Source organism: Pseudophryne corroboree, chromosome 5 (assembly GCF_028390025.1).
Source record: "Pseudophryne corroboree isolate aPseCor3 chromosome 5, aPseCor3.hap2, whole genome shotgun sequence".
Taxonomy (NCBI): Eukaryota; Metazoa; Chordata; class Amphibia; order Anura; family Myobatrachidae; genus Pseudophryne; species Pseudophryne corroboree.
Window position 1 is genome coordinate 328700251 of NC_086448.1, and position 26618 is coordinate 328726868.

Genomic DNA, 26618 nt, shown 5'->3' on the forward strand with positions numbered 1-26618 from the left:
GGATATACCTGGCTTGCGTACATGTGTCTCTAACAAAGGGCGGGACTAGCGTACGCGACGCAAGGGCCGACGCACGGAGCGTATATTACGCAACGGAGCGTCTGGGTACGCCCACATAATACAAATCACACGATAGTATTGTTTTAGTTAGGCGATAAGGAGGCAACGCGATAATAGCGCACATCGATCTCAGTGTCCAAATTTTTAAGCTAATAGATCCTTCTCTAGCTGCAACTCCTCGGGATTAGCCTGCGATACTGAATGAAAGGGATTTCTGCGCAGAAACGAAAGTAAAGAGTATATGAGGTGAAAGAGTGTGTATATATATATATATATATAAGTTTCTAATTTTTGGGGTTGAACCACAGGAAATCATCGAGTTCTCGTGAGGTACATACGTGTAAGTGACTGCACGGTGGCTTGGGAGGCATCCCTTGTTAAACATTTAAAAAAAGAGCATTAGAGTATAGCAGACCAGGAGGTCTACTGTAGCACAGACCAGGAGGTCCAGAAACAGACCAGGAGGTCTAGGTACAGCAGACTAGGAAGTCCGCTATAGATAAAGAGTAAAGGAGCACAACACCAGGAAGGGTTGGTGCGGTACCCTTATAGGCCATTAAGCTCTGGCTGAAGGAATTCGCAGCCACAATTTTCGATTCCACTGGTCGCTCCGCACATAAGATTAGTTGCTTATGTGCAGAACGATTGTACCGCACGTAATTGTGTGCATTAGTTAGTAACTTGACCCAGTACCATTTGCGTACGCTAGAGGGGTCATAAACGCTATTTGTACATTCTAACGTGATTTGTGTAATTTTTTTTATTTTAAGGGAGGTTCGCTGGTCACTTGGGAACTATCCAACAACCAGTAGTTACTGGAAAGGGTTAAGTGCTCTTCGGATCACACCCACATGTTCCAGTAAATAGAGATTCAGGTCGCAGGGGCCCTAGGTCGAGTACGCCAGCGCTAGGGCAGTGTGTGGGCGTATTGGTCGACGTGGGCGAGTGAGTGGAGTACTCGGTAAACATCCGCCGCCGGCCTACCCCGGACATCTTGGTTTTTGTAAGGGTTCGCTGAAGACCCTGATTTGAAGGTCAGAGGTAGTGAAAGCAACACCTGCAAAGATGGGGGCCAGTTGTTCAGGTAGGGGGCGATCAACCTCGGTTCGGGTTGACTTAGTAAACCGACCAATCGGGTCGGCAAGGTATGTAATGTGTGAGAAATACGGTTCACACACAGAAGTTTTGTGCGATGAATGGGAAAGAATGACTGTGCATGATGGGGAAAAGTTCCCACGGGTAGGCAGTTTTAGTCCCGAGGTGTTACAGAATCTAAGGAGAAGGATATGTCTCATTAAATCTGCAAAGAGACGGATCAAACATTATGATTATTTACAGTTATGGCAACAGGAAGGTGAAATACAAAGAGGATTGGCTCAAGCGGCTGGATCTAACCCTATCAGAAAACTTATAGCCACCGCGCCACCACCACCATACATAACGGGAGAGAAGGTGGTTACAGAGAATGGCACACTGGTGAATGATAAACATGCACTTAGTAACTGTATAAATGTTAAGAATAATGTAACCAAGATTGTTGATGCTTTTATTAATCCGTGCAAGCTGTACCCTGTTTTAAACTTTCCCCAGGATTGTGACCAAGAGGATGAGCCAACAACAATATCGGCACTCTCTCTAGCAGCCACCATAGCAGAAACAACAGTGGGCACGTCCCAACCAGTAAGAGCAGTATCAAAGGCCCCTAGTGGAGGGACAGGTGAGGTCGTATCAACTGGTAAGTACGGCACCATACACTATGCTGAAACCATTTCACCACATGCTGTAGAGTAGGGGTGGGCAAAATACGGCCCGCGGGCCGGATGCGGCCCGCAAACCGATCCTGCCCGGCCCACTGCCTCCCACCAGCGAGCAATGACAAGCGGCCCGACCAGCTGAGCTGCTTGTCATTGCTCTGCACTGCAGTACCTCCAAGCTGCCAGTGGCGCCTCTCCCCTGCTGCTGCGTTGTAGCAGCCTCCTCCTCCCGCCTCCAGACTCCCCAGTGACAACGGCTGTGTTCAGCCGAAAAGGGGGCGGGGCTACGTGCCGATGAAGGGGCGGGGCTACATGGACCTCAGGGGGCGGAGCTACACGGGACTAGAGCCAGACTGCTGCAGATCCATCCTTCCTGCCACTGCCAGCCAGATCAGTTAATGGGAAAAGTGAGTGAAAGTGTGTGTGTGCGTATATTATATATATATATATATATATATATATATATATATATATATATGTGTGTGTGTATTTGTGTATTTGTGTGTGCGGACAGTGGCGTCAGACTGTTTTTAGGTTGGGGGGAGAGATCTTTAGCTCTCGCTGTACCAAACCCTCCTGTGTTCTGTCACCATGTCACCCCCCCCCGTGTTCTGTCACCGTGTCACCCCCCCCGTGTTCTGTCACCGTGTCACCCCCCCGTGTTCTGTCACCGTGTCACACCCCCCGTGTTCTGTCACCGTGTCACTCCCACCGTGTTCTGTCACTGTGTCACCCCCACCGTGTTCTGTCACCGTGTCACCCCCCCGTGTTCTGTCACCGTGTCACCCCCCGTGTTCTGTCACCGTGTCACCCCCCCGTGTTCTGTCACCGTGTCACCCCCCCGTGTTCTGTCACCGTGTCACACACACCGTGTTCTGTCACCGTGTCACCCCCACCGTGTTCTGTCACCGTGTCACCCCCACCGTGTTCTGTCACCGTGTCACCCCCACCGTGTTCTGTCACCGTGTCACCCCCCCGTGTTCTGTCACTGTGTCACCCTCCTGTGTTCTGTCACTGTCACCCCCCCGTGTTCTGTCACTGTCACCCCCCGTGTGCTGTCACTGTGTCACCCCCCCGTGTTCTGTCACTGTCACCCCCCGTGTTCTGTCACTGTCCCCCCCCCCCGTGTTCTGTCACTGTGTCCCCCCCCGTGTTCTGTCACTGTGTCACCCCCCCCCCCGTGTTCTGTCACTGTGTCACCCCCCCCGTGTTCTGTCACCGTGTCACCCCCCCGTGTTCTGTCACCGTGTCACCCCCACCGTGTTCTGTCACTGTGCACTGTGTCACACCCCCCATGTAATGACACCGTGTCACCCCGATGGTGTTCTGTCACTGTCAACCCCACCATGTTCTGTCACCGTGTCGCCCAGAGGCGTCACCGGGTGTGATGACACCCGGAGCGCACTCTGTCCTATTACACCCCCCCGCTCAAGCAGTGTGGTGCCCAAAAAGGGGGTGTGGCTTAATCTAAAAGGGGTATGGCCTGGTGGGTCTTTTCTCTTTTGCTCCGGGGGCATGTCCAGCTTCCCCGAATATGCTGGCTGCCCCCGGAGACTGGACTGTGTGTGTGCCGACTCTTATCTGTGACCCCTCGTGTTCTGTCACTGTGTCACACTCCCCATGTCCTATCACTGTGTCGCACCTTTCCCCAGGGGCCATAAGACACTGGATAATTTGCTTGCTGCGCAATAATTATCCTAAATAAAATGTTAATGTGTAAAAGGGGACTCTACCTGCTGTAATGTGTAAAAGGGAGCTTTACCTGCTGTAATGTGTGTAAGTGGCGCAATTTGAATAATGGAGACTATTGTGCAGCCTAATACGAATCTGTATTATTTTTTGTCCACACTCCTTCCACATGAAGCCACGTCCCTATATTTTTGGCAAGTGGGGCAAGCTGCTATTTTGTGTGTGGCCCTCGGATACTGACAGGAAATGTCAAGTGGCCCCTCAGCTGAAATAATTGCCCACCCCTGCTGTAGAATCTACTCAGGATGATGTTATTGAACTTAATCCCGTTAGGGTAATTGCAGTGCCAAATGGGAAAACTGACACTTCAGGAGTCACTCCTCTCAGACACATCGCCATGCACTGCCCCTTTTCCCGAATGGAATTAAGATCAATGGTGTCTGAATTCCCTGATCCTAGGAAAGATCTAGTTGCAAGCCAGAAATACATTAGAGAGCTAGGAAATACTGTGGAGCCCAATAACAAAGACTGGCAGATATTGCTGAGGGCATGTTTACCCTCCAATGTCGACTCAGCGAGATTTATAGCTGACTGTAAATTAGATGAAGAGGTACCCCTTACGGATGTGTACAACCAAGATAATGTAAAGAGAATAAATTTACAGTTAAAAGAGTATTTTCCAGCTGTTGTCAAATGGAACAAAATTTTCTCCATCAAACAAAAAGAGGGAGAAACAGCTGCTGATTATTTTCATCGGGCACTACAGGATATGGCTAAATATACAGGCATAGAAGACATTAAGACAAATCTGAATCATAGAGAAGTAGCAGTATCTGTGTTAATGGATGGTTTAAAGGAAGTATTGAGGACGAGGGTACAGACCACCCAACCATGTTGGCGAGGTCTGTCGGTGGCTACTTTGAGAGAGGCCGCTATTGATCATGATCGGAATATCACCAGACACAGGGAGTCACAAAGTGATAAGTTAATGGCCGTAAGTATACAGGCCCTGACCACAAGGCCACCTCTGTATAAATCTCCGACCCCTGTGGGTAAGTCAAATGTGGTAACTTGTTATTACTGTCATAAAGAGGGACATTTTGCACGAGATTGTAGATCGAAAAAATGCACAAAGATCATATCAACCCCCTAGACAACGACATGACACACGAAATTGGGATCAAGGACCGCAGAGACGGAGTTATGAGCCACACGCAGGGGAAACAAAAAGGTATCCCCCAAAAAGAGACTGGCAAGTCACTGATAGTTCCCATTTACCCCCTTCACAGGTAATAGCTGCCAGCACAATGCAGGGAGGTCACCACGCACCATAGGGGCGGGGCCACACCTGTAATCTGCAGCCAGTAAAATTAATTGCGAGCCTTGGAAGTGAACCCGAGGTCACAATTGATGTAGCTGGTAAATCTCTAAATTTCCTTGTAGATACGGGGGCGGCCAAGTCAGTGATAAATTCGACTGTGGGCATGAGAACCACTGGTAAAACAATTCCAGCCATGGGAGTAACAGGAGTAGTACAGCACTACCCTTTAAGCAAACCTGCAGAGATTACGATAGGGCCTTTGCATACCAAGCATTCTTTTCTGCTGGCTGCATCGGCTCCGACTAATCTCCTAGGGAGAGATTTACTGTGCAAAATGGGATGCGTCATATACTGTACTCCTGAAGGTGTGTTCTTGGACATACCCGAAAACCACGCTCAGGAAGCGCAGGATATGCTAGACTCCCCAACAAGATTAATGTCACACACTGTTGTTGAAAATAGGTGTCCGTCCAAGGTAGAGGAAATGATTTCCCAGATACCGGAATCACTTTGGACCAAGGATGGACAAGACACTGGATTGATGGCAAACGTAGCCCCAGTAGTTGTGCAAGTAAAAGATGGTAGGATAGCTCCAAAAATCCCACAATACCCTCTGAAGCCAGAGGTGGAGTTAGGAGTTTACCCTGTAATAGAGCGCTTGCTACAACAGGGCATTCTGGTAAGAACGTCCAGCACTGCCAATAGTCCCATCTTCCCTGTTAATAAGAGTGGGGGAGGGGTTACAGATTAGTGCAGGATCTAAGAGGGATCAACAAAATAGTTGAGAGTCAATTCCCCGCAGTGCCAAATCCAGCTGTCATCCTTATGCAAATCCCTCCCACTGCCAAATTTTTCACTGTGATTGACCTCTGCTCCGCTTTCTTCTCGGTACCTCTGCACCCTGACAGTCAATACTTATTCGCATTCACATACAGAGGAGTTCAGTACACTTGGACTCGATTACCACAAGGTTTCATAGACAGTCCAAGTATTTTCTCACAGGCCCTGCATGATTGTTTACAGTCTTTCCAACCAGAGAGTGGATCAATATTGATACAGTATGTGGATTTCTCTATCGTCCTAAGTGGATGCTGGGGTTCCTGAAAGGACCATGGGGAATAGCGGCTCCGCAGGAGACAGGGCACAAAAGTAAAGCTTTTACAGGTCAGGTGGTGTGTACTGGCTCCTCCCCCTATGACCCTCCTCCAGACTCCAGTTAGATTTTTGTGCCCGGCCGAGAAGGGTGCAATTCTAGGTGGCTCTCATAAAGAGCTGCTTAGAGAGTTTAGCTTAGGTTTTTTATTTTACAGTGATTCCTGCTGGCAACAGGATCACTGCAACGAGGGACAGAGGGGAGAAGAAGTGAACTCACCTGCGTGCAGGATGGATTGGCTTCTTGGCTACTGGACATGAAGCTCCAGAGGGACGATCACAGGTACAGCCTGGATGGTCACCGGAGCCACGCCGCCGGCCCCCTCACAGATGCTGAAGCAAGAAGAGGTCCAGAATCGGCGGCTGAAGACTCCTGCAGTCTTCTTAAGGTAGCGCACAGCACTGCAGCTGTGCGCCATTTTCCTCTCAGCACACTTCACACGGCAGTCACTGAGGGTGCAGGGCGCTGGGAGGGGGGCGCCCTGGGAGGCAAATGAAAACCTTTAAAAAGGCTAAAAATACCTCACATATAGCCCCAGAGGCTATATGGAGATATTTACCCCTGCCTAAATGTACTAAATAGCGGGAGACGAGCCCGCCGAAAAAGGGGCGGGGCCTATCTCCTCAGCACACGGCGCCATTTTCTGTCACAGCTCCGCTGGTCAGGAAGGCTCCCAGGTCTCTCCCCTGCACTGCACTACAGAAACAGGGTATAACAGAGAGGGGGGGCAAAATAAATGGCAATATATATTAATATAAAAGCAGCTATAAGGGAGCACTTAATCATAAGGCTATCCCTGTCATATATAGCGCTTTTTGGTGTGTGCTGGCAGACTCTCCCTCTGTCTCCCCAAAGGGCTAGTGGGTCCTGTCTTCGTATAGAGCATTCCCTGTGTGTCTGCTGTGTGTCGGTACGTGTGTGTCGACATGTATGAGGACGTTATTGGTGTGGAGGCGGAGCAATTGCCAAATATGAGGATGTCACCTCCTAGGGGGTCGACACCAGAATGGATGCCTTTATTTGTGGAATTACGGGATAGCGTCAACTCGCTTAAGCAGTCGTTTGCCGACATGAGGCGGCCGGACACTCAATTAGTGCCTGTCCAGGCGCCTCAAACACCGTCAGGGGCTGTAAAACGCCCCTTGCCTCAGTCGGTCGACACAGACCCAGACACAGGCACTGATTCCGGTGGTGAAGGTGACGAATCAACCGTATTTTCCAGTAGGGCCACACGTTATATGATTTTGGCAATAAAGGAGATGTTACATTTAGCTGATACTACAGGTACCACTAAACAGGGTATTATGTGGGGTGTGAAAAAACTACCAGTAGTTTTTACCGAATCAGAAGAATTAAATGACGTGTGTGATGAAGCGTGGGGTGCCCCGATAAAAAACTGCTAATTTCAAAGAAGTTATTGGCTTTATACCCTTTCCCGCCAGAGGTTAGGGAGCGCTGGGAAACACCTCCTAGGGTGGACAAAGCGCTAACACGCTTATCAAAACAAGTGGCGTTACCCTCTCCTGAGACGGCCGCACTTAAAGATCCATCAGATAGGAGGATGGAAAATATCCAAAAAGGTATATACACACATGCAGGTGTTATACTACGACCAGCTATTGCGACTGCCTGGATGTGCAGTGCTGGGGTAGTTTGGTCAGAGTCCCTGATCGAAAATATTGATACCCTGGACAGGGACAATATTTTACTGTCGTTAGAACAAATAAAGGATGCATTTCTTTATATGCGTGATGCACAGGGAGATATCTGCACACTGGCATCACGGGTAAGTGCTATGTCCATTTCGGCCAGAAGAGCTTTATGGACACGACAGTGGACAGGCGATGCGTAGAGGAGTTATTTGGGGTCGGTCTATCGGATTTGGTGGCCACGGCTACGGCCGGGAAATCCACCTTTCTACCTCAAGTCACTCCCCAACAGAAAAAGGCACCGACCTTTCAACCGCAGCCCTTTCGTTCCTTTAAAAATAAGAGAGCAAAGGGCTATTCATATCTGCCACGAGGCAGAGGACGAGGGAAGAGACAGCAACAGGCAGCTCCTTCCCAGGAACAGAAGCCCTCCCCGGCTTCTACAAAAGCCTCAGCATGACGCTGGGGCTTCGCAAGCGGACTCGGGGGCGGTAGGCGGTCGTCTCAAGAATTACAGCGCGCAGTGGGCTCACTCGCAGGTAAATCCCTGGATCCTGCAGATAATATCTCAGGGGTACAGGTTGAAATTAGAGACAGAGCCACCTCGCCGTTTCCTGAAGTCTGCTTTACCAACGTCCCCCTCAGAAAGGGAGACGGTTTTGGAAGCCATTCACAAGCTGTATTCTCAGCAGGTGATAGTCAAGGTACCTCTTCTACAACAAGGGAAGGGGTATTATTCCACTCTTTTTGTGGTACCGAAGCCGGATGGCTCGGTAAGGCCTATTCTAAATCTGAAGTCCTTGAACCTGTACATAAAGAAGTTCAAGTTCAAGATGGAGTCACTCAGAGCAGTGATAGCGAACCTGGAAGAAGGGGACTTTATGGTATCCTTGGACATCAAGGATGCGTATCTCCACGTTCCAATTACCCCTCACACCAGGGGTACCTCAGGTTCGTTGTACAAAACTGTCACTATCAGTTTCAGACGCTGCCGTTTGGTTTGTCCACGGCACCTCGGGTCTTTACAAAGGTAATGGCCGAGATAATATTTCTTCTTCGAAGAAAAGGCGTATTAATTATCCCATACTTGGACGATCTCCTAATAAGGGCAAGGTCCAGAGAACAGCTAGAGATGGGTTTAGCACTATCTCAAGAGGTGCTAAAGCAGCACGGATGGATTCTGAATATTCCAAAATCCCAATTAATGCCGACAACTCGTCTGCTGTTCCTGGGGATGATTCTGGACACAGTTCAGAAAAAGGTTTTTCTTCCCGAAGAAAAAGCCAAGGAGTTATCTGACCTGGTCAGGAACCTCCTAAAACCAGGAAAGGTGTCTGTACATCAATGCACAAGAGTCCTGGGAAAAAATGGTAGCTTCTTACGAAGCAATCCCTTTCGGCAGATTCCATGCAAAGGGATCTGTTGGACAAATGGTCAGGGTCGCATCTTCAGATGCACCTGCGGATAACCCTGTCGCCGAGGACAAGGGTATCCCTTCTGTGGTGGTTGCAGGAGGCTCATCTATTGGAGGGCCGCAGATTCGGCATGCAGGATTGGATCCTGGTGACCACGGATGCCAGCCTGAGAGGCTGGGGAGCAGTCACACAGGGAAGAAATTTCCAGGGAGTGTGGTCGAGCCTGAAAAAGTCTCTTCACATAAGCATTCTGGAACTAAGAGCAATCTACAATGCTCTAAGCCAGGCGGAACCTCTGCTTCAAGGAAGACCGGTGTTGATCCAGTCGGACAACATCACGGCAGTCGCCCATGTAAACAGACAGGGCGGCACAAGAAGCAGGAGGGCAATGGCAGAAGCTGCCAGGATCCTTCGCTGGGCGGAGAATCACGTGATAGCACTGTCAGCAGTATTCATCCCGGGCGTGGACAACTGGGAAGCAGACTTCCTCAGCAGACACGACCTTCACCCGGGAGAGTGGGGACTTCATCCAGAAGTTTTCCACATGCTATTAAACCGTTGGGTAAAACCAATGGTGGACATGATGGCGTCTCGCCTCAACAAAACACTGGACAGATATTGCGCCAGGTCAAGAGATCCGCAGGCAATAGCTGTGGACGCGCTGGTAACACCTTGGGTGTACCAGTTGGTATATGTGTTTCCTCCTCTGCCTCTCATACCAAAGGTATTGAGGATTATACGGCAAAGAGGAGTAAGACTAGTGGCTCCGGATTGGCCAAGAAGGACTTGGTACCCGGAACTTCAAGAGATGGTCACGGACGATCCGTGGCCTCTACTTCTGAGAAGGGACCTGCTTCAGCAGGGTCCTTGTTTTTTTCAAGACTTACCGCGGCTGCGTTTGACGGCATGGCGTTTGAATGCCAGATCCTAAAAGGAAAAGGCATTCCGGAAGAAGTCATTCCTACCTTGATAAAGGCAAGGAAGGAAGTCACCGCGAAGCATTATCGCCGTATTTGGCGAAAATATGTTGTGTGGTGCGAGCAGCGGAGTGCTCCGATGGAGGAATTTCAACTGGGTCGTTTTCCTACATTTCCTGCAATCAGGATTGTCTATGGGTCTCAAATTGGGATCTATTAAGGTTCAAATTTCGGCCATATCAATATTCTTCCAAAAAGAATTGGCCTCAGTCCCTGAGGTCCAGATTTTTATCAAAGGAGTACTGCATATACAGCCTCCTGTGGTGCCTAAGGTGGCACCGTGGGATCTAAATGTAGTTTTAGATTTCCTCAAATCCAATTGGTTTGAACCACTAAAGAATGTGGATTTGAAATATCTCACATGGAAAGTGACTATGTTACTGGCCCTGGCTTCGGCCGGGAGAGTATCTGAACTGGCGGCTTTGTTTTATAAAAGCCCTTATTTAATTTTCCATTCGACATAGGGCAGAGCGGCGGACGCGTCCGCATTTTCTCCCTAAGGTGGTATCAGCGTTTCACCTGAACCAGCCTATTGTAGTGCCTGCGGCTACAGACGACTTGAAGGACTCCAAGTTGTTGGACGTTGTCAGAGCCTTAAAAATATACATTTAAAGGACGGCTGGAGTCAGAAAATCTGACTCGCTGTTTATACTGTATGCACCCAACAAGTTGGGTGCACCTGCTTCTAAGCAGTCGATTGCTCGTTGGATTTGTAACAAAATTCAACTTGTACATTCTGTGGCAGGCCTGCCACAGCCTAAATCTGTTAAGGCCCATTCCGCAAGGAAGGTGGGCTCATCTTGGGCGCCTGCCCGAGGGGTCTCGGCATTACAACTCTGCCGAGCAGCTACGTGGTCAGGGGAGAACACGTTTGTAAATTTTTACAAATTTGATACCCTGGCAAAGGAGGACCTGGAGTTCTCTCATTCGGTGCTGCAGAGTCATCCGCACTCTCCCGCCCGTTTGGGAGCTTTGGTATAATCCCCATGGTCCTTTCAGGAACCCCAGCATCCACTTAGGACGATAGAGAAAATAAGAATTTACTTACCGATAATTCTATTTCTCGGAGTCCGTAGTGGATGCTGGGCGCCCATCCCAAGTGCGGATTATCTGCAATACTTGTACATAGTTATTGTTAACTAATTCGGGTTATTGTTTAGGAAGCCATCTTTCAGAGGCTCCTCTGTTATCATACTGTTAACTGGGTTTAGATCACAAGTTGTACGGTGTGATTGGTGTGGCTGGTATGAGTCTTACCCGGGATTCAAAATCCTCCCTTATTGTGTACGCTCGTCCGGGCACAGTACCTAACTGGAGTCTGGAGGAGGGTCATAGGGGGAGGAGCCAGTACACACCACCTGACCTGTAAAAGCTTTACTTTTGTGCCCTGTCTCCTGCGGAGCCGCTATTCCCCATGGTCCTTTCAGGAACCCCAGCATCCACTACGGACTCCGAGAAATAGAATTATCGGTAAGTAAATTCTTATTTATTTACTGCTGTGTTCAGATTCACTGGAAGCGTCCCTGAGAGATACGAAACAACTCCTGTTTCATCTTTCAGACACAGGACACAAGGTTTCCAAGGACAAGTTACAATTATGCCAGACCCGTGTGAGGTATTTGGGACACTATCTAACACAAGGACTGAGACACCTTACCGCTGATAGAATTCAAGCAATTCGTGACATGACCCTGCCACAAACCCAGCAACAGATTAGAACATTTTTAGGAATGTGTGGGTATTGCCGTAACTGGATCCCAGGTTTTTCCATACTAGCCCTACCTTTGCAGGAGATGGTCTCCTCAAACAAACCTGATCGGATTTCGCACACAGACGAATCTGAGATGGCATTTGAGAGACTTAAACAGTGCCTAACGCAGGCACTAGCATTAGGTATGCCTGACTATGGGAAACCCTTTGAGCTGTACGGAACAGAGAGTGCTGGGTGCGCAGCAGGTGTCTTAACCCAGAAGCATGGTGATGCCAGCAGGCCGGTAGCCTACTATAGCGCTCAGCTAGATACAGTAGCGCGATCCCTCCCCACATGCTTGCGAAGCGTTGCAGCAATAGCATTGCTAGTCACAAAAGCGAAGATGTAGTGCTAGGACACAACCTCACAATTCATACACCACATGCAGTGTCAGCCTTACTGAATTCGGCCCAAGCCAGACACGTCTCATCAGCGCGGTTTACAAGATGGGAATTGGCATTGATGGCCCCCGTAAACATCACCATAAGGAGATGCAGCGCATTAAATCCTGCAACGTATCTCCCAGGTGTGCCTGGACAGGCACAAAGGGTGGAGGATGAGAGTGATGGTGAAGGAGGATCTAATACAGGGGATGACACGCATGATTGTATGGAATATTTGACCCAAAATTTCACGGCAAGGCCTGACATCAGTGACAACCCACTGGAAGATGTAGATTTGACTTTCTACACTGACGGTAGTTGTCACAGACAGACGGACTCGGGAGACTTGTGTACTGGATACGCAGTCGTAGATGACCAAGGTACCATAGAAGCGGAACCCTTAGGCTCAGCACAAGTTGCTGAACTGGTTGCCCTAACCAGAGCATGCGAATTGGCTAAAGGCAAGTCAGCCAATATTTATACAGATTCTAGGTACGCCTTCGGAGTAGTCCATGATTTCGGGGCCCTATGGCGCCTCAGAAATTTCATGACGGCAGCTGGCACACCCGTAGCGCATGCAGCCCACATCAAAAGACTTCTGACAGCGATACAGGAACCCGACAGAGTGGCTGTTATCAAGTGTTAAGCTCACACATATAGCCAAGACCCGGTATCACTTGGTAACAGCCGAGCAGACGAAGCTGCTAAATCAGCAGCCGGTAACCCCATACAAACAGACAGTACACAACTGATGGTATTTAATACTGTAAACACACAGAAAATGTGTGAAATGCAAAACTTGTGTTCCCCACAGGAAAAGGCAGTCTGGAGGTCAAAAGGATATGGCCAAGAGTCCTCAGGACTCTGGACAGATGGACAGGGTAAGCCAGTGGCACCCAGAGCATACCTTCCAAGTCTAGCGGAAGCGGCACATGGGCTGACTCATCTAGGCAAAGAAGGAATGTGTAAGTTGGTAAGAGCTTATTGGTGCGCCCCAGGATTTTCTTCCCATGCGGGTAAAAGAGCGATGACATGTCTCACCTGCTTGAGGAAGAATATCGGAAAGGCAATACCGACAGAGCCATCCCATATCCCTCCGACAGATGGTCCTTTCCAGGTAATACAAATTGATTTCATACAATTGCCACCTTGTAGAAATTTAAAATATGTATTGGTCTGTATTGATGTGTTCTCAAATTGGGTTGAAGCATTTCCCGCGGCCACAAATACCGCTGTATTTACTGCAAAGAAAATTGTGCAGGAATTTGTGTGTAGGTATGGTATCCCTAGAATCATTGAAAGTGATAGGGGTACCCATTTTACAGGTGAAGTCTTTCAAACAATGTGTAAGTTAATGGGAATTAATACTAAGCTGCACACTCCGTATCGCCCCCAGGCGAGTGCAAAGGTGGAAAGAGTAAACAGCACTATTAAAAATAAATTGAGCAAGGTAATGACTGAAACAGGACTGTTATGGCCTGAAGCTTTGCCAATCGTATTATACAGCATCAGAACCACTCCCAGGTCCCCTCTTAATCTGTCTCCTTTTGAAATTCTGTTTGGTCGACAACCTCATGTTATGATTAACCCCCAGGATGATTTGAAATGTAACAATGAAGTAACCGTAAAGTACTTGGTTAAGATGAGTAAGCAATTGAGGAATCAGAATGATAATCTAAAGTTGGTGATTCCTGATCTGCCAGACAGTAATTGTCATGACATTGAACCTGGGGATTATGTAATGATACGGAATTTTCTACGCTCAGGTTGCCTTATTGACAGATGGGAAGGGCCATATGAAGTCTTATTGACCAGCACAACAGCATTGAAGGTTGCCGAGAGAGAGACTTGGGTCCATTCGTCTCATTGTAAAAAGGTCACTGACCCAGAGAGGTCCCGTGATAAAGAACAGACGGTAGAGGTTGTATCACTAGAGTGTCTGTTCAGGGAGGATTGAGACGACACCTAAGCGCTGAGAATAATAAGACCGGAAGCTTGTCGGGCCAGATTTCTTTTTCCCATTTGTTATTTTCTCCAGTTCCCACCTCCCTCCTATTTCCTTTCCCCCTTCTTATTTTTCTCCTTTTACTCCTCTAAGATGGACTTGCCCCAAGAGACTGTGATCCGGATTTTCCTGTTGACCATGATGTTGACCAGAGCAGTCTGTTTCGGTAAGAGTACCATGGAGGTCGAGAAAGGATCGGGAATGGGTTCTGATGACCAGGATGCAGGCGTATATTTCCAAGAACAACATAATCACCGAGTAAAGGCGAGTATCAGAAATCTGGTAGCATTGACAATAGAAGGAATTGTGAAGGATTGTTAGCTGAAGAGAACTGCATCTGTAGGCATTGTGACAATATAGTTGAGGATGGGTGCATAAAGAAATGTCAGTCCAGTTTTAATGTCCACATGGACCGGCATCCATTGAGTGACTATCACTCCTTAGTGGGTAAAGTGTTAAATCAGACAGACTGTTGGGTATGCTCTCAAGTACCTCAAGGCCATAGCAAATCAGGACTAGTACCATTCCCTTTAACTGTAGGAGAGGTACTTGAGCTAAGTGGTGGGAGGCCGGTGGACAAGAGGTTTAATATCTCTAGTCCTCCTAGTTTGAAGCTCCACCAATATCATGTGGATAGGTCCTTAGTGTGCTTTAACATTTCCAATCCCCGAAAGCCGGGAAATTGGGAAGTGTCATGGAGTAATCAAACCATGACCTTTTCATACAGACCCGACAGAATGCCCATAGACACAGAACTTATACGCCAGATAGCCGACCATGGAAAATATTTCCGGTATAGGTACACTCTAGGAAGTAGGACCATGCGAGTTGGAGAAGTATCACCAGGATACTGTGCACATATCGTACAACCTGATACGTGTACTAAACAGATGGGAGAGTTAGGGTTAGGAGATTTCACATGGAAAATTTGTAACATGATAATGTCATACTCCGTCCCATACGTTCTCCCCGATGATGCATATTTCATATGCGGGAGGAAGGCGTATAAGTGGCTTGCCCCAAACTCAGAGGGATTGTGCTATATTGGAAAAGTACTGCCTGAAGTAATGACTGTAACCCATAACAAATTGAAAGATATTCACCGCAGTGCCCAAGCTCCTTATACTCATACTCATTACGAGCACGTCGTTAAACGGCACCTGATAGAAAGGACAGAGCATTCAGCCTCTGATCTGATCCATGAATCCACCGGGATTCAATTCCTACTCGCGTTAGATATCACTCGTACCGCCAGAGGAGTGATAAATTATAAATATATATCTGCGCTTGCAAATTTATTAGGCACTATCACCGAAATGTATGACGACACATTCAGGTACACTGGGAAAGAGTTACAAGCCTACAAAACAGAACTGGTTCAGCATAGGATGATTCTCAATTACCTCACAGCTGTGACAGGCGGGTATTGTGTTACCCTAGCAACTCAATATGGAATAAAGTGCTGCACGTTCATTACAAACAGCACAGTGGACCCAGCCGAGGTCATAGACCAAAAGATGGATGACATCTTACAATTAAAGTGGGGGTTTCGAAGGAAACACAATCTCACACTCGCTGCTGTGGGTAATGAGCTGACCAGTTGGGTGTCATGGTTGAACCCACGAAATTGGTTCTCGGGCTTAGGAGAATGGGCCCAAGGTATTATTATGGATGTAGGGAAATTTATTTTGTGTATTCTGGGAGTCGTCATATTGGTTGGCCTGATATTTAGATGCGTTCGGGTTTTAGCGAAGTGTAAAGGTAGTACCAGGGTGATGAGTCTGAGGAGCGAGGACACTGTACTAACAACAACTAATCTGATTTATGACCCAACGATAGAGACAATGTTGTGATGAAAATGTGATTCCACGGTCCGTTTCTTTCACCCGTTTTTCCTTTGTTTTCCTCCAAGGTACAAAGACATCCGCTTGGAAGAAGAATTTGACAAACCTCTTTTATACAGACCATTGATGAACTATGCTACAAGCCCCAAATTTCCCTAGTGACTTTAAATTTTACGATAGCCCAAACATTTGAGTGACTAACTTTCTGGACAATGGAAAAACTTTTGCCGTCATTTATAGCAAAAGCATCAGGAGACTACAGTCAACATGTACATCGAGACAAGACTTCAGACAAGACCTCAATCGGCAAATGTATATTAAACTCACATAGTTTATGACTGCATTTACCATAATTGCTTCTTATCTTCATTTCTACAACCTTCAGGTAATGACACACATAGTCAATAGGGAATATAGGCACAGATATCAGCACTCACATATCCCCCATTCATGTATCATCAACTAAAATGTGCTCCCCCATTTTGTTACAACCAAAAGCCGAAAAGAGCTCGGTAAAGTTTGACAGCCCATCCACAGACCCGTAATACGGGATAAGAAGGAATTAAAATGTATACTTCGCAATACCTCGAAGCTTGATTTAAAACACGTACGGCACGATGATACATGACCCCTCAAACATGGATTCATACACACATGCTTCTACTATCTCACTAGGTCATACCTTTTTCCCACCTGCTCCTCTCCTCCCTTTACCCAATCATAAAATTGTATTTGCATTATGACATATATTTTTCTTTTGAACTGTTTTAGGAAGTGGCAGTTATTGATGACTGCCAAAGGGTGGACTGTCAAAGTCGGAAAAATATCATGCTACACGTTGCCATATATTCACCTCATGCGCGTGCCTGCTGCACGTGCACATTCTCTCCCGTGCGTGCGGATACTCACAGCTGCGTGATGGCGCCTCCTCGGCCATGCGCTCGAGCGCGTGGTATGTGCATTTACGGTAGAGTTTGTGTGCGTCTAGCGGGCGACTCAATCGTTAAATAATAAAACCAAATAGTATGTTTTATAGATAATGTTCCCCTTAATAATGACTGTAAGTTTGTTTAATGTAAAGGGTCGCTGGACAGAGGAATTCCTCTTTGCATGGTACGAAGGGTCAGACAGGGTTTGAGCAGCTGTGTCTGGTACCTAACTAAAGAACATTTTATTAGAAACAATCCGGTGCTGGTTAGGTAAAGATTAATCGCTCCTGCGTATAGTTATGGCCATTAGTATTTTCTGGACATTTACTATATTTGCGATTCATTACCCATGCGGCGGGAATCTTCAGATTCCCTCCCACCTGAGCAGTTTGATATAGTCACAGCCCACCTGTTCAAACTAACCTATGACCTTTTGTTATGATGCGAGGAGACATTCCTGTGTCCAATGAACAATGAGATTATAGGTCCCTTTGTAGTGTACTGTACGCAGTGTATATAAGATCAGCCAGCCTGGGCAGCTCTCTCACTCTCCACAAACGGTTTTCATCTTGACTAACTTGGAGCTGGTACCAGAAGCTGCGCATCGATCGTTCCCAGTGTGTGTAAGTAATTCTCTGTAACCAACTTGTTCTCTGTTTGTATTGGCCATACTCTCTCTCTCTCTCTCTGTTATAGTATAGGATTGTGACGCTATTGTATATTTCTGTCTAGATGTTCTGTTAGAATGATATGTTAGCATGTAGTGTATGACTTGTAAACTGTTTCCCCTTTTCGATATAACTAAAAGCTTGTTAGTAAAGGTGTTGGAACCTTAGCAAGGTATCATGTGTTTATTATATTGCAGAGGGTAATAGGAGCGTCTCAAACGCTCAAGCAGCTTTAGCATTAACAAGGTTAAGCAGTGTTACATCGCTACAGTATTTCAGTACAAGGTTTACAGTATAAGAGTATCCTTTCTGTGTGTTACATTCAAGGTTTACTGATTGTCATCCCGTGAGCGTCTGCGCCGCTCGTGTTCTCCTCGTTGACTCGAGCGTCCGCTACGCTGGTAGCGTAGCATTACGGTAGTCGGCCGCCTATAGCGTGCTCGACACCACACATTAAGCTGTGAGCGAGCGTGTCGCATGTGCGTCTCGATCACGGCCGAGCGTATGCTACGCTAAGTGCGTACCCTTACAGTACCCCACACGCCAATTGCGTACTGAGTCACTTACCCATTTATAGTGAATGTTATAAGATAAATAGTTAGCTTTATCATGTTATACACATTGCACGAGGTAGAGCGCGTTATGCACATTGCACCAGGTAGAGCACGTTATGCACATTGCACCATTTAGAGCACGTTATGCACATTGCACCATGTAGAGCACGTTATGCACATTGCACCAGGTAGAGCACGTTATACACATTGCACCAGGTAGAGCACTTTATGCACATTGCACCAGGTAGAGCACGTTATGCACATTGCATCAGGTAGAGCACATATAAACATTGCACCAGGTAGAGCGCGTTATACACTTTGCAGCCACCATCTCAGACCCCTAGTCGACGTCCCCAGACACAGTGATTGTGGGTGTAAGTGGAGGGGTTGTCTATAGTGATCGCGGGTGTCAGCTGGGGAGAGTGGTGTCCACAGTGATTGCGCTGGAAGGGGGTGCCCACAGTCATCACGGGTGTCAGTGGAGGTGCCAAGGGGAGGAGTGATGACTGACATGTAGTGCAGCAGCTCTGGTCCTCTTCCTGCTCTGATGCTGCAGCGATGGCCACTGAGCCCAGTTTGACAGATGTAGGAGCCCGCTCACATCTAAATCCCCCCACCCAGCACATATAAAGCAACCAGCTCTCACCTCTCCCCCCGCACAACACACAAACCGTTATCGGCGCTCACGCCCCCCCCTTCCCCGCAGCACATACATAGTCACCAGCTCTCACCCCTGACTTACCCTGCCGGAACAGCACATATAGTCTCCAGCGTTGCTCTCCCCTCCCCGCAGCACATAGTCACCAGCGCTTCCCCGCAGCACATACAATCACCAGTGCCACTTCCCCCCACAGCACAGTCAGTCACCGGCTCACCCGAAACAGCAATTAAACATACCTGCCAGCCTCCTTGGGAGTCTTGCTTACTATTCCAGGTACCCTGTGGACGAAGCCACTGCACGGGAACAGGAGAGGAGCGGTAAGGCTCCACCTCCTCTTATTTAAATTCAGGATACAGCAATCGCTCTGATTTGCTGCTGCGGAGCGTTTCCCGGGGTCCCTCCCATTTTTTAAAAGTGAGTCACTGGACTTTAAAAGTGGGTAAAATATGCGTGATAGCGCATTTTTGCGATCACTGATCAGTCCATTATTCGGCTTCAGAGTAGCCCTGTGGGCATGCAGCATGGCCACAGGAAGTGAAACACTGCAGCCACTGTTGCAGGGTACGGTATCGCAGGCTGAGACACACAAGCATGTGTTTTTGCTCACAGTCCCCGTTGCCGTCCTCAGTCTTGACTGTCAATCACTTTGTGACCGATGTCTCAAGACTATCTCTGCACATGCACAGTGCAACTCAAATGCTTGCTGAGTTGGCCGGTAATCACACAACTGTGAAAAAAGTGGGTTTGCATATAAATGAATCCGTTCCTGTTTTTATTTATTTTTTTGTCCTTCAAGGCTGTTTTTTTTTTTTTTTTTTTTTAAATCGTAATACTGTACCTTGTTTCATGTGATTTTATTTTTTTATTGACTTAAACTTGACATTTCTTTAGGTCTTGGTGATCCTGCTTACTTTTATGTCACTATGATATTTATTTTGAATGGAATTATGATGTCATTATTCTACATATATGGACTATATTTAAGGTAAGCATCTGGTAGTTGTGATCATATATATTTCTATTAAGGTTTTAAAGGTAAAACAGCACTTTTTCCCCCCCATGTACAACTGTGTGAATGTTTGCATGTATGTATTCACATACTCTATGGATAGACATGCAGTAGTTATAAAGCTAATGCACTTTTTATGTTTTGCACACTGGCATCTCTCTCGCCCTTTCTATCACATTTCATAAGATTGTATATAAAGCATACTTGCCTACCTGACCCTCTCCATGAGGGAGAAAATGCTCTGTTCCTGGACTGTCCTGGTAATGTATGATTACCATCACCTGTGGTGAAACACCTTTCTTATCAATTACCTAGCTCACCACAGGTGATGGCAATCATACATTACCAGGAAAGTCCAGGAACAGAGTATTTTCTTGCTCATGGAGAGGGTCAGGTAGGCAAGTATGATATAAAGACTCCTGAGAGTAGCAGAGAGGTCACAGATGCAATAAAGCAGAGGTTCTCAAACTCGGTCCTCGGGGGCCCACACAGTGCATGTTTTGCAGGTCTCCTCACAGAATCGCAAGTGAAATAATTAGCTCCACCTGTGGACCTTTTAAAATGTGTCAGTGAGTAATTAATACACCTGTGCACTTGCTGGGTTACCTGCAAAACATGCACTGTGTGGGCTCCCGAGGACCGAGTTTGAGAACCTCTGCAATAAAGAGACACATTTTGTATAATATCTCAAAATTTCATTATTACTGGACCAAACCATATTTTGCATCACTATTGGACCCACTGTCTCCGGAGCGGATAAATAAAGCCCTAGCTTCTAAGTACATTTGTAGTCTAAAGGACAAAACACTTTGGGCTACATCAGAGGTTCACAAATCCTCAAGGCACCCCAACAGTCCAGGATTTAGGTATATCCATGGCTCAGCACAGATGGTTAAATCAAATTGACTAAGGTGCTAATTAAGTCACCTGTGGCCAAGCATGGATACATTTAAAGTCAGGACCGTTTGGGTGCCTTGAGGTCCGTGTTTGGGAACCGCTGGGCTAAATATAATAGCCTGTGAGTTACCGGAGAGTGCCACTTTGTGCGAGTCTGCCCATATTTTAAAGCAACAATCATTTAGAAGGCAAAACCAAAGTTGGTTTTGCCTTGTAAATGATTACTGCTTTTAAAATATGGGCAGAGTCGCACAAAGACACACACCTCCAGCAATTCACAGGCTATTACATTTGCCCGTTGGCAATTTGGTCACATAGAAGTCGATGCTGCCAAGTGCATTGTTTGGGCCTCAATAATGTGAAACCGTACACCTGTGAGGATGTTGTGAACAGAGACTCCATTTTAGTTATTGGGACAAGTGATGAGCTATTTTTTTCTTTTTTATATAAAAGGTCTTCTACAGTTGTGAAACACGTTTTAATGACTGCGCTTGGAGATTGAAGTTGGTGTTAATATTCACCTGATCACAAATTAAAACCACTCAACTGGCTTCTCTTTAAAAAAACATAATTTATTACAGACAACATAAAAATATATTATTCTGTGGAAATGGAGCTCATGCTGTGAATTAATGATATATATTCACAAACATTAAATATATATTTTAAGCGTATAAAACACTATGGGGGGATTATTTAGCGCCAAAATCATGGCAGGTTACTGCAATTGCCATTTTCGCTGCAAAAAGTCAGTTTTCGCGGGTATGCACACTCCCGCGATTCACCCTATTAATATGCAAATTAGCAAAAACAGGATTGCCGCAAGAATTGGTGGCGAAAGTGAAAAATGGGTAAATCTGTCTGTACCCCTTAAAAAAGCTAAACTAACATCTGATAACAGTATAAAAGATTACAGTATTATTGGTTATAATAGACATATTTCTGGAACTTAAATTGGGTCAGATGGCTGTTATATGCATTTTTTTTTTAATGTAAAAAAATGATTGAAATAAAAAAAATTCCAGCAAAATAAGTGCTAAAATTAAACTTGGGGTACATAAAAATGGGTTATTTTGGGTTATTTTAGGGGACTTTTTAACCACTTAACTGACTATTTATTTCGCCAAAAACTGCTCCGAAATTAACATTTTTTTTTTTGAGTGAATTAGGTAAAGAACCTATCCCAAATGATTTTAGTAAAAAAAATATTTTTTTTAAACATTGAAACATCGATCGGGAACATCGTGACTATCGGAAACATCGCGGACCATCGCGGCTTTCATTTTGAAAGCCGGGACAGCCTCCAGGTATACAGCGGGGGTCTGTGGGTGGCTTGGGAGGATTAATTTACACTCTCCAGCGGCTGCCATTGCCTGCAGCTGTTGGAGGGGGGGGGGGATTCCTGCCGTGCTGACCAATCAGCAGTGATCGGCAGCACGGCAATCAGTAGGGGAGGGTGCAGGGAGGAAGAGGGACCTTCCGGTCCCTCTGACAGCAGCAGCGGAGGGAAATTTCCCTTCCCTGCCGCTGCTAACACTATCTGACTGGTCCCATCCTGTGCGACCAGGTCAGATAGAGCACTTGCAGGCATGGTCGCATCTGATTTTTTAACCACATGCTCCCCAATATACTTGTCTCATAACTTGTACCCCAATTTCCATTATTTTGCACTTTAACCCCAAAAATTACATCATTAATGGGCAATTAACAATAATTAAAAACTTCTAAGTGCTTAATTAGTCATTCAGGGGGTTGTCTCAGGGGTTCAGAAACAAAATCCCGACATTTTTAACTGAAAATAGGTATTTTCCCCAAGTTTACCACCTGCTCAGAGTAGATGAATTTAAAGTTGCGATAAATCGCAGTAATTTCACATGTTTACCGCGAAAATGCTTTTTTGACAGTAATTGAAAACCTTAACTTAATATGTTTAAGCACGTACAGTATATCCTGTAGGTATACTGTGTTACCCTCTGCAGTATTTGACCATGGTCTGTATTATGTCTTACAGGCATATTCAATTTTGCCTGAAGAGACATCGGGAGTAAAAACCCCCGATGTTTCTTCGGGGGCTGCGGTCGGGCTATTTAATTAGCTCGGCTGGTAACAAGTCCTTCTACACCCGTAAACACACAGGTTCAGTGAAACCTGTGTGTTTTTGGGTGAAATAGCCCCGTTTTCAGATGAAAACGGGGCTGTTATCGAGCATTTTGCTTCGCCTGCCGGAGGCAGGTGAAGCAAAATCCCCGATAAGCCGCAGCACGCGCCGGTTTATCGGGACCAATTAAATAGCGCCCGGCGGCGATACTTGTCACCCGCCAGCTTCGGGCCAAATTGAATATCCCCCTTAGTCGCAATGCAATTCGGCTAGGACGCACGAGGAGATAGTGCTGATTAATTTGATATGACACTTGTATATTTTGTGTGACTTGAGCCTGTATACAGAGCAGAACAGAACTTGTATTGGGAAAAAGATGCAGCTGCTACATTGCAGCACTTCTGTGGTTGCTACACTGTAGCACTTTTTATACAGATTCAGAGACACAGTCGCACACACGCCTTGCAGCTTTATATGAGTTGTTCGCCAGACCATTTTTGCTGGATTTGGATTTGATTCTAATTCATCATCCGGATTTGGATTTGCCAAATTGCCGTAACTGGCTTTGATTTTTTTCCAAAAATGTTCCAAAAAAAAAACAACTAAAATCACTTAATTTGGGTGTTTTTTTTTTGTCCCTAGAGTATTATTAATTTCAGTAACATTAATTTCCAGTAATTTGCAGGCAATTTTGACCACCTTACATCTCACAATGTTGTTTTCATCCACTTTAGGCCAAAGTCTGCAGCGAGCTGGCTGGCTTACTAAGCGACAGAGCAGCATCACAAAGATGCAGCAGTTTATAGCATATCTATGAAACACTGACACACAGTAGTGTGAGAAATGAGCGGTGGTGCCTGAGTGTTTTCTTGCCACTGCGTGTGGTGAATGGCACTTTGCCAACTTTAGATTCTTTTGCAGGAACAAACTTTCTCTTTATTAGATCCTGAGGTGTTTTTTTCTTTACCACTGTCTATGCACTTAAGCATCAGCGTTAGTAGATGACGTTAAAGGAAACACACAATGGCTGGCTGCCAGAAGATATTTTTCTAGCAGCCTCCTGGCCCATCTGCTTCCCTGCACCCTCGCCGAGTGTCTGCCATACTGACGATCACTGATGATCAGTCAGCACAGCAGGACCCGCTACCGCAAATGAGCAGCCGCTGAGGAAATCAAAGTTGCAGTGGTACCAGTGTTCTGATGTTGATGGTCACGATGTTTGGGGGGGAAAAAACACCAATGTTTTCTTTTTCTTTTTTTTTATAAAATAATTTTGGATAAGTTTTAAATATATGTTCTTGACCTAGTTCAATCTTTTAAAAAAATAATAATTTCGGAGATGTTTTTGGAAAAACAAAACTAGCAGTTAGGTGGTTAACGTCTACAATATGGTGATAATTAACGTAAACTCTAGATTATAAAATGTTTGGGCTGAAGTGAGAGCGGACATTTATTCCTTTTGTAAATTTGCTTGCAGAATACTGCTAAATCTCAGATATGTCAATTGTAGTCTGCTAATGTACCACAAGATGGCAGTATTCCTGTCCCAAAAAAAAAAAGCTAAAATACAGTACAGTATAAATAATACTGTAAGATCCTGGTACAATTAGTATTATTTCCAAGAGAGAAATCAGCGTGATTATGATTTAATTTTTTGCAAAATTTACAACACAGCGCAACTAAAGTAAAAGATTACTTAATTTCATGTAATTAACAACAAATACCCAAAGATAAGATTTTTTATTGCAGGTTTGAAAACGAAATAATTTTCCATGTAATGGAAACACTTTAACATTTTTGCAAAATAATTCTGATAAGTTACAGTCGATAGTACTAAGGGTGTTACTGTATTTTGGAGCCTATGAGAAGCTGCTGCCATTGTAGGAGCTCCGCATCCCAAACTTCCTGTACCTTGACTATTTGATATACCAGGATTGGGGTGGTTAGTTCCCTCAGGGTAGTTCTGGGGGCTGTATTGCAGGTTCACTTTCCTGTGTTATACTATTTTTATGTTGCTGTTTGTCAGCTTTCATGTCATGTCAAAAAAGAGAGCAAAGACTGAGCTAGGTACTCCTTACCTGCCATACTAACCTGGGGTCAGGTGTCACCCAAGCCAGGGAATTTTGCATCTGCTATGGAAGCATTGTTTCCTGTTCCAACTACGGTACTTAAATGTCTTACTTACTTACGGTACTTAGCTGTCTTGGGTTACAACTTTTTCCTTCATCTGTGCAGGGGCTTATTGATGCCTCAGTGTTTATTGTCACGCAAGGTGGGTGTTGGGAATCTGACAACTTAGGTTGGGCTTGGGAGACTGGTGCCTGAGGAGGGGAAAGGCGAGGAGGCTGGGTGTAGTTCCTTCTCATGTGATGGGGAGTACAAGGAAAGACTCAAGTCGATGAGGCAGATATAATTATGTGGTTTAATGAAATAACAATGATTCACAAAGACTGGGTTTATCCAATAGCAGAACTTAAGAATGATGTTGATGAGACTGAAGATCACTGATTAAAAAACTGAAGACTGTGGCTGTGACGTTAAGACGAGGCTGAAGAATGCTGAACACTTCCCAGATCTGAGACGGCTGTTGGCAACAGGCAGCTGCAGCGAAGGAGTAACCATTGGCAATAGTGGACGAGAAGAGGATACTAGGAGTTACCTGGGAGCTCAGAGCTAAGCTGTCACGATCCGGGTATCTGGACGCCATTACTTACCCTTCAGATGCCTCCTAAGGCTGGCTCAGCGTTCCAGGACCGGATCCCGCTGTTCCTGAGTTTCCACATGCAGAATGTCAGAGTGGTGATTTCATCAGCCGCGGCCTCCGCTGTGCCCGCGTGGTTAAATGTGCGCTTGTCAGTCTGGCGTCTCCTGTGGCCGGCGTCGCCATTACTGTTTCAATTCTCACATGGATTACAAACCAAACTTCCCTCCAAGTGTCTGCATGGGCGCAGCCATCTTGGATTTTGTCATCTGATTATTTCCACCAATCTGCTGTCTGTATTGTTGATTTGCATAATTGCCTAGCCAACCCCTTCCTTGCTGCAGGTATAAGTATGCTGTGCCTGAGCAAGGAAGGCGTCAGTGCTTTGGTTGTCTAACCTAGTTCCAGTTTGTCTCTCTCCTGTGGTTGTCTTCCAGGTTCCAGCTCCTGTCTCCAGACTTCTGCTATAGAGACCCGCACCAGCATTCCATCTGCGGTGTAGCCTGACTCTCCGATCCATTCTGGACTCACCTGTTTCCAGCTACAACAATCACCTGCTTCCAGCCCAGCTTCCAGCAGTGTACAGCTTCTCTTAAAGGGCCGGTGTCCTTTCTGCAGTTTACCACTCTCCACCGGTATTATTATTTCACCGCTCTCAAACAATCACCTGCTTCCAGCCCAGCTTCCAGCAGTGTACAGCTTCTCTTAAAGGGCCGGTGTCCTTTTCTGCAGTTTACCACTCTCCACCGGTATTATTATTTCACCGCTCTCAAACAATCACCTGCTTCCAGCCCAGCTTCCAGCAGTGTACAGCTTCTCTTAAAGGGCCGGTGTCCTTTTCTGCAGTTTACCACTCTCCACCGGTATTATTATTTCACCGCTCTCAAACTCCAAACGTCATTATTATTTCATCGCTCTCAAGTTCGTTTATTCCAGCCAGTATCCACTCCGTACCAACAACAGTCTGGTTCCAGCCAGTATCCACAGCAGCCGTTTTACCTTCAGCAGCCCAGCCTTTCCTGGAACATCAGCTGGTACGATCCTGGGTTCTCTCCATTGCTACAGTCAGGCCTGGTAAGGACTTTCCAACTAGAAGATTAT

The 26618-nt window shown here is 46.2% G+C and overlaps 1 protein-coding gene across 2 annotated transcripts in view; it reads left to right on the forward strand.

Annotated features, from left to right (window-relative positions):
* The window catches only part of DPY19L1 (dpy-19 like C-mannosyltransferase 1), a 595286-nt gene that overhangs the window by 160612 nt on the left and 408056 nt on the right, over nucleotides 1-26618 (forward strand). For both annotated transcript variants that reach the window (XM_063922533.1, XM_063922534.1), the window contains exon 6: nucleotides 19704-19797. In XM_063922533.1, coding sequence (XP_063778603.1) covers nucleotides 19704-19797 — 94 coding nt within the window. The remainder of the gene's footprint in view (nucleotides 1-19703; nucleotides 19798-26618) is intronic.